The sequence below is a fragment of the Odontomachus brunneus genome, unplaced genomic scaffold (genome assembly GCF_010583005.1).
Source record: "Odontomachus brunneus isolate Ranch 3 - 2012 unplaced genomic scaffold, Obru_v1 Obru_scaffold_267, whole genome shotgun sequence".
NCBI classification, from domain to species: domain Eukaryota; kingdom Metazoa; phylum Arthropoda; class Insecta; order Hymenoptera; family Formicidae; genus Odontomachus; species Odontomachus brunneus.
In genome coordinates this window covers 277,264-285,380 of record NW_022639717.1, presented here as the reverse complement: position 1 = coordinate 285,380, position 8,117 = coordinate 277,264, and the positions used below count along the sequence as shown (strand labels likewise).

The 8,117-nt window shown below is 41.5% G+C and overlaps 2 protein-coding genes across 3 annotated transcripts in view; both read right to left on the bottom strand.

Annotated features, from left to right (window-relative positions):
• Positions 1-867: 867 nt before the first annotated feature.
• LOC116853013 (putative nuclease HARBI1) lies at positions 868-6,161 on the bottom strand. Its single transcript, XM_032833859.1, has 4 exons — positions 6,023-6,161; positions 5,513-5,839; positions 2,743-2,887; positions 868-1,906 (listed from the first exon to the last, which is right to left on the bottom strand). The coding sequence occupies exons 1-4, from the start codon at positions 6,089-6,091 to the stop codon at positions 1,794-1,796; spliced, it is 654 nt and encodes a 217-aa protein (XP_032689750.1). The 5' UTR covers positions 6,092-6,161; the 3' UTR covers positions 868-1,793.
• The window catches only part of LOC116853014, a 22,023-nt gene continuing 20,019 nt past the window's right edge, over positions 6,114-8,117 (bottom strand). For both annotated transcript variants that reach the window (XM_032833867.1, XM_032833869.1), the window contains one exon: positions 6,114-6,252. In XM_032833867.1, the coding sequence (XP_032689758.1) occupies positions 6,233-6,252 (20 nt within the window). In that variant the 3' untranslated portion in view covers positions 6,114-6,232. The remainder of the gene's footprint in view (positions 6,253-8,117) is intronic.

The following is an 8,117-nucleotide window of genomic DNA, read 5'->3' as shown; positions in this document are numbered from 1 at the left end:
CTCTCTCTCTCTCTCTCTCTCTCTCTCGCGCGTACAGTATTTGTCCCGGATTACGCACAGGTCGCTACCTAGATACCTGGATCAGCAAAAAACCTACCACTCTTCCCACCCTACTTGGCGGTTTTTCTTTTTTTCCTCAAAATCTGCCTCCTCGTCCAGCACCTCCACCTATTCCTCCATCTTCCCCCACGACCTACTTTTCACTCTTTTCACCAATGATGCTGAGCATTAATGCTCAGCCTCACCCAGAAGTCCACACACACACACACACACACGCGCACGCACGCACGCACACGCGCACGCACGCACGCACGCACGCACGCACGCACGCACGCACGCACGCACGCACGCACGCACACACACATACACACGCACGCGTACTTTGTCTCTGTGCCAGTAGTTAATAAAAATTGTAACAACCCCGCAAGGAAAATAAATGTAATCGTCAAGAATTATCTAAATTCTAATTCAAATTATATCACAATTTCTTTTCGAATCCTTCCCTTTTCCCCCTTCATTTCTCTTATCCGCTCTCGGTCCGTCCACGATAAAGAGATTCAGTTCTCTGATCGAAAAAGGACCACTCGTCATACGTCGATACACGCGTAAAGCGATCCTTCTGGTCGCTGACTCGTAACTCGACCTGCTAGTACGATCGAGGCCTTACGTCGTGTTGCGTTCTCTACCAGGACGTAACATCCCGACGTAACACATGTATAATATGATTTTAATAAAATATTTAAATTTAAATTATGATTTATCTCAACTAAGATAAATTTCAAGTAATCATTAATACTAATATAAAAGATTTAAGTAAAAAGAAACAATTGTTTATTTTATAATAACAGATATCTTTTGCTACAGTTATTTGCGGAGGCTTCAAAGAAGCAAGCTGACGCAGCAATGATACAAGCTGAAAATGAATGTGCACGGATTGCGTTAGAAGAAAAAAGAATTTTGTAGCAGGAGAGGAGATTAGAAATAGATGAAAAGCTGATAACAACTGTTAATTATATGCATAGGTCAATAGAAAAAATACTATTCAATTATAATACGTCATAATCACACATATAATAAAAACGTTTTTATATCTTTACATATTGCATCTCTACTAGAAGACGGTTACATCTTTGAAATGATCAAATTCGAGTTATTACCACGATCGTGTCAGGAATATGTTGTTTCACAACCTGTTTCACCTGTATAAAGGTTACATGTCTAGGGTCGCAGGATATCTTATGATTAAAATTCACACAAAAAGATCTTGGGTCATTGGAACAGGAATGTCAATTCAGCGAATTAATCGCTGCCATTCCTGGGAAGAGGTTTAGAGATGTAACCATCTTCTAGCAGAGATGCGATATTATTATATGTTATGCTTAAAAATGTTACACACTTGATTTATATTCTAGAAATATTGTTTATTTTAAAATTATAATATATAATACAAAAGATTTTAAGTCATTTATATGTACGTATTTAGAAATAACTGTTTTTTTATATTCTTCCATAATGCCGAGCAATAAAGCTGTCCTGAATACGTATAGCAAGTGCCCGCCCTTGATATGCATAACCTCTGTCGTCATACTTCACAGCTATGTTTGATCTGTTTACGTGATGCAAGTTTTCATCCATTTCAATTAATTCTTCGTCGTGTATACGATAAGCAATCCTCATATTGTGTAACACGGCACACGCGTTAACAATTTTACCAGCCATACCTGGCTCATACATTAAGCGCCTCTGAGCAGATAAACACCTGAACACGGATTTTCAAACGTCAAATAAACGTTCTACGCACGATCTAGCGCTGCTAGATTCTCGTTATATTGAAATCTAGGTGTATTTGGCATTTCATGTTTAAGAGGCGTCATAAGCCATGGCTCTAGGCTATATCCATCATAACCTGTTAATAATAATAAAATAATAAGGTAATTATATATAATAAAATAAGAATAAAATGCAATAAAATAATAATGGAAAATTATAAAATAAAAATAATATTTAGAATAACGAAATGCAAATGTTGCAATAATATACAATCAAGTAAGGCTAATGACAACCAGTCACGGCGATGATAGGAATATTTGAAACTTGTTGGGAAAATAAGATTGTTTAACAATGTTAACACACGTATCGAATGTATTTTTCGAATTTGATGTATGCGGTGAATGAAAGTTCCATAATCAGACGCTTTTTTTACCCTAAATCATTTATTAATCAATAATTATTAATAACATTAAATATTAATTATCAATAATTTGGAATAAAAGAGTCTGACAATAGAAAATTGATTTGCTGCGTAAGGTTTAATTTGAAAATATATTTGGTGCACGTATTAACATTGTTGAAGAATATTGTTTCCACAAAGTTTTTAATGTTCGCTGCAATAACTGTGATCAATTCTTATTTTCAATATAATGCTTAGATTTCTTCGCCGTGGTCATCTTAGACTATGTCATAAACGAAAAAGTGCTGTACTAAAAATTTCTGCGCGCTATCTTTCAATAAAAAGATATTTCGAGAAAACAACACTTAGGATTTAGATTTGCTAAACAAATTATAAAATGTCAGTTTACTTGAACAATCAATAAATAGATATACAATTAAAATGACATGTTATGTTTAGCATTGTTAATTAAGCAATAAGTTCAACCTTTTTCATTTTGTTACATTTATTTCGACATGAAAGACAAAAAGTTTTAATTATTACTATTTGATTAAACATTACGTTTAGCTTACCAATTAACCAGATATTGCGTTCTCCATTATTATATCTTCGTTCCATTATACGTCGTATAGGAGAATTTGACCAAATATAAGCATCGTGTCGTGCACCTGGATATCGCGCGTTCACATTCAATATTTTTAAATCAGGATCACAGATCTATAAAATAACAGAAATATTTATTTCGTGCACGTATATCATATTCATATTTTAAAAAGGTATAGTGCAACATATTTTATAAATGTCACTAAGTGTTCGCGACGCGAGCAAAAACCGCGGAGAGTCGTCGCGATGAGAGCGCGACACTATCACGTGTTTTCCACGTGCCTAGGTGTTCCGCGGCGCGGAACATGGTAAGCGGGAAGAAACGCTGATTGCTTTACGTTGTCATAGCAACTGTGGACAAACAATGTTTCCGCGAATCGACAGCCGGCACGCGCCGTGGAGCCTTACATCTCGCGAAACATCTCCTTTTAAGGAAATTTCGGCACGCGACCAGCGATCACCTTTGCTCGGGACCAATCAGCGGGTGCCAGAGACGAATAGAAAAAAGGCTTGGTCCACGCGGCAACTGGCCGCGGTTTACCGAAAACCACACAGTCTTGCAGCAGCTGAGCTACCATCGAGACGTCGGTAGAGATTCGGAGCAATCCATCGCTTTTCATATTCATTGAGGAGTAAGCTACGTCCGATTTCCTGTTCGCAAATCGCTCGCTTTTCGTAAGGCCATCGTAGACGACCGACAGAAATCTTTCTCTATACCGGTCTGCTGTCGTCTTCGCATCTGAGCGCCCTGATTAGCGGAATTTCAATTTTCATATCTCTGGGTCGCCGGTCGCCGTCGGCGACCGCTTTCTTGCGAATCTCCAGATTACTCCATTCTTTTACACGTCGGCTGTCTCGACTGACTGTAGACTTAGGCTGTTCGTAGTTATCAATCGCTGCGTTTTCGCGCTACATAGGACGACAATTGATCCGTCTTGTACATTTCGCTTAAAGTCGCGCCCGCAAATGAGATGCAGCGCAGAATTCTTCGATTGTGCGGAGCAGCGGTCTCCGTGAACTTTATAATGTTTGTTAGTGTTGTCCTGTGTTAAAGTTCCGCGGCATCTCGACGATCGTTTCGTGAAAGAGTCGGCGGTCACCGCGTTACAAGATATCCGTCGGCCGCGTCAAGATCTCCGTCGGCCGGGCATGCGTCGGATGCTCTCCAAGATTTTCGTCACGGTTGTGTGACCAAATGCATGACTCTCCGAAGATTTCCGTTCCAACTCGCGATCGAATCGAGATAGTCTCTGTGTGAACTCATCGAGAATGTAAAATAAAGTAAATCACTATGTAACGGGATTTCTTCTCTTGCCTCGTTCTTTTCCTGCGGTTTATCGCTTGGGTAAGCTCGCCGGCGTCCAGGATCGTGATAGGACAGAGAGATGGCAGTAATGTGCTTGATTGTGTTAAATTACAACGAGAGTTTATTGCTTTGGCGTACAGTGGGTGGGGCTTTTATACTGCGCCCGAGGCGCGTGCGATCGATGTTGCCGGTGCAACTCGGAATGGTGGGCGGTCGCGGTGGCGGCAAGCCGCGATCCGGGCTCTGGGCCGCGTCGTCCCTTGGGTTGACTTCCACCCGGCACGTCGTCGTCTGGAACGGTGTGTCGTGGAGTCACGGTCTTCTCTGAGTTCGATCTACGCGCTCTCCGCTGAGTTCGAGCGACGGCCGAAACCCGGCACGTCGTCGTCTGGAACGGTGTGTCGTGGAGTCACGGTCGAAGCCCGACACGCTCTCCTCTGAGTTCGATCGGCGGCCGAAACCCGGCGCGTCGTCGTCTGGAACGGTGTGCCTCGAGAGGCTGAGTTCGCGGTGTCACGCTCCCGTGCTGGTCTCCTAGGAGACCGGCGGTGAACTCGTGTTGAGGGTTCCGCGAGCCCCCCTTTTATAGAGGCGGCCGCGGAAATTTAACTGCGAGTGCTGCCTCACCCTCGCGTTGCGTAGCGGCGACCGGGATAACTACTGGGCTCCCGGCGTGCTAGTCGTATAACGGGTGTCGGGTATCATAAATAAGTACAGCGGATGAACGCAACCTAAATATATTTTAAACATCGACTGCGGTCGAGAATACGAAAGGAAACAGCAACTAGAACGATTGAATATAACTATGATTATAAACGAGGTGGGAACGCCTCGTTACAACTAAACTCTCACGAGTCAGTTAATCACCGAATTCGCCTCCCTTTCCTCACTCCAACAGACCTCGTGCGAGGTCGATCCAGCAAGCGTAATTCACTCAGTGACTTGGAGAGAATTCGCTACACTAAGTGTAATTAAAATGTCCTTGAGTGTAATTATATATATTTAACAATTAATACGTAAGGCTCATTTCTTTAGAAAACTCTGAAATAAAATATAAAGTACCAATAAAACTAAACTAAAATGTCTATGAAATAACAATATTAAACGATCATGTCATTATATAGTACTTAAATTACATATACATTTATGTACATTTACATCGTAAGGAAAAATATTGATTGAAAAATATAAATTAAAATTTTGAGAAATACATTTATATAAAATAACAAATTAAAATTATGAGCAAAATATTATTAAATAAATTCAAATTAAGTTTTGTAATTTTAGAATAAACTTAAAAATATTATTTAGAGAATTTTAGAATTTTTTTTCTAAAATCAGAAAGATGTAACAAATAAAACTTGTAATAATCAAATTTTTGCATAAAATGAAATTACATACTAATCAAGATATTCATTTCATGTAGTACATACTACTTGAATGTTGAGAGTGTGATCACCCCAGTGATTCACGTATGCTTCTTCATGCTCCTTGGGTCCTTTAATGTTAATATAAGTGCAATCGATAGCTCCAATTGCACCTATGAACGGTTGCGGAGCAGCCCTAAACTTTTCCCGGCTGACTTGACGTTCGCCATCTGTCATGGGGAATCGTACCCATTGTCGCAGAAGATCATTTATGGCATCTGTAACTTTTCGTACACAGCGACTAACAAATGGCTGGCTTATTGCAATATCCCATTGTTTTCCTATTGCGCCTTGAGAGCATTCAACAGCATAAAACCTTAAAGCGGCTAAAACCTATAAAAAATATTTATAAACTAGTAACACACATACACAAATTATAAAATATTAAACTTTTAAAAAATTTAAGTTTTCATTTTTTCACTTATAGTTTATATACTGAACTTCTATTTTTAGAAAAATAGAGCACATTTAAAAAAAATTATTTTGGGTAAAGATGTAACAAAGTATTCGACATACTTGACGTTCAGGATTAAGACCACTTGGTCGTTCGTGCCATCTTGGTCTTAATGTTTCAATTAAATCCATCGATCTCAGGACTTAGTATATATAACTTGAGAAATTCAACATCACGGATATCAAAAGGATCATGTAATTCTTTCCAATCCTTTCTCTGCATACGACGTTCTAAACGTCTCATGAGATGCTCCAAATATAAAATATCCCATGCTAAGAATCCTTCTGCCATACTATAACAAAATATGTATATTACTTAAGATAAGAAATTCAGCTAAAATGACAATGATCTTTCAAGATTTCTTTTAATATCTAATCAACATCAACATCAAGTCGGTTCATACTTAACTTTCATTCGATACCTATTTTACCTGTACAAAAAAAATTAATAATGAATAATAAATATAATATGTCACATAATTTAACCTAGTAGTAGTATTTGCACATCTTTTTCAAATGACTTAAAAAATAAGAAAAATGTTGCACTTTAAATATGTATGTAACGATCCGGAAAATCGTCACGACACTAGAAACAATATTTATAATATGAACAAAGAAACGCCGCGCGCGGGATAACCGCAAGGTCAACAAACAGCCTTACTGTTTGTTATAATTTAGTATAAAAGGCCGTTACAAAATGGATATAGAGAAAGATCGATCGGAAAGCTCCTTTCAGGCGCACGACCGACCAGAACTCAAAACTCCTAGGGATCCTAGACATTCCGTCGACCGAAGTGGATACGCGACGTCGACATCCTTTCCTCGATACCGCTCTACCGACCGAAGTGGATACGCGACGTCGGTTTCCTATCCATACACCGCTCCGTCGACCGAAGTGGATACGCGACGTCGACATCCTCTTTCCGATACCAATCTACCGACCGAAGTGGATACGCGACGTCGGTTTCCTATACGTACACCGCTCCGTCGACCGAGGTGAATACGCGACGTCGACACCCTTTCCTCCTCACGCCGCGCCGCTAACACCTACGATTGCGAACGCATACAGGGCGTAAGATACCGGTGACGACGAGCGCCTTTAAACCCGCCAGGAAAGCCAGGATAAATAAACATTAAAGCCGACGAGGCAACGAACTTCAAACGACGAACAATAGCGTACCAGGAAACTATCCCGATCGCGTCCCGCCGACCGCTCGCGCGCCTCGATGCTCGCAGCTGATCGCGAGACGACAACAACGGCTCCCGACGAGAGCAAAAACGCGACCACGCGCCAACGGCGTAACGTCGCATGTAAATAATTGTACATAGCTTCAAAATTAGAATATAGTGTCACATTATTATAACCTACATCACTGGTTTTCATTTCACAAACGAAATCCGGACCACACCGACTAAGACTATCCCGCACGTAACGCAAGGCCGTTACAAATTGGCGCCCGAACAGATAAAGAAAAATTATGAAGCAGTGGATCTATACACTGGCAAAAGACCAGATAATTCAAAAAATGGCAGAACTAGGATTGCCCACAGAAGGCACCCTAGATGAATTAAGAAACAGACTAAGTAAATATGTCTCCGATAATCCGCAACGATTCACAAATAGAACGGAAGACGAAAGGACGAGCCAAGAGACAGAAGTATTATATAGAAACGACACGGCAACGGTCGCAAAAACAATTAACCAAATGCGTAAATGGGGATGTCATGCGTGGATCCCCGGCGTTGCCATAACAGGTCACCAGCGCGCCCCTCGTTACCAACTATCACCAGCCCCCATGCACCCGTGTTGCCCGTTCTCCGGAGAGGATCACCAGGAAGCATCAGACCAATGCTCTTCCCCCCAGGCGCTGCGGGCGACGCCGCTTGAAAACGCGGTCGGAACCGCGTTCGCAACCAACCTTACAAGGGCGGTCCACCTACATAGCGACTCTACCTCGCGTGAACATCCTCTACTCTTCCCCGAACCGCCGTGCATGATACACATGGTCTACCGGTGAAAGCCTCAGGGGTTTCCCCAGTCCCTCCTACGCTACCCTGTCCACTCTTAGCCAGCGGTTCTCCGGAAGGGGCCTCCCACCGACCGAAACCAGTGATACTGCCGCCCGCCATCATTGGATCAGCCGGACCCCCCCCCCCC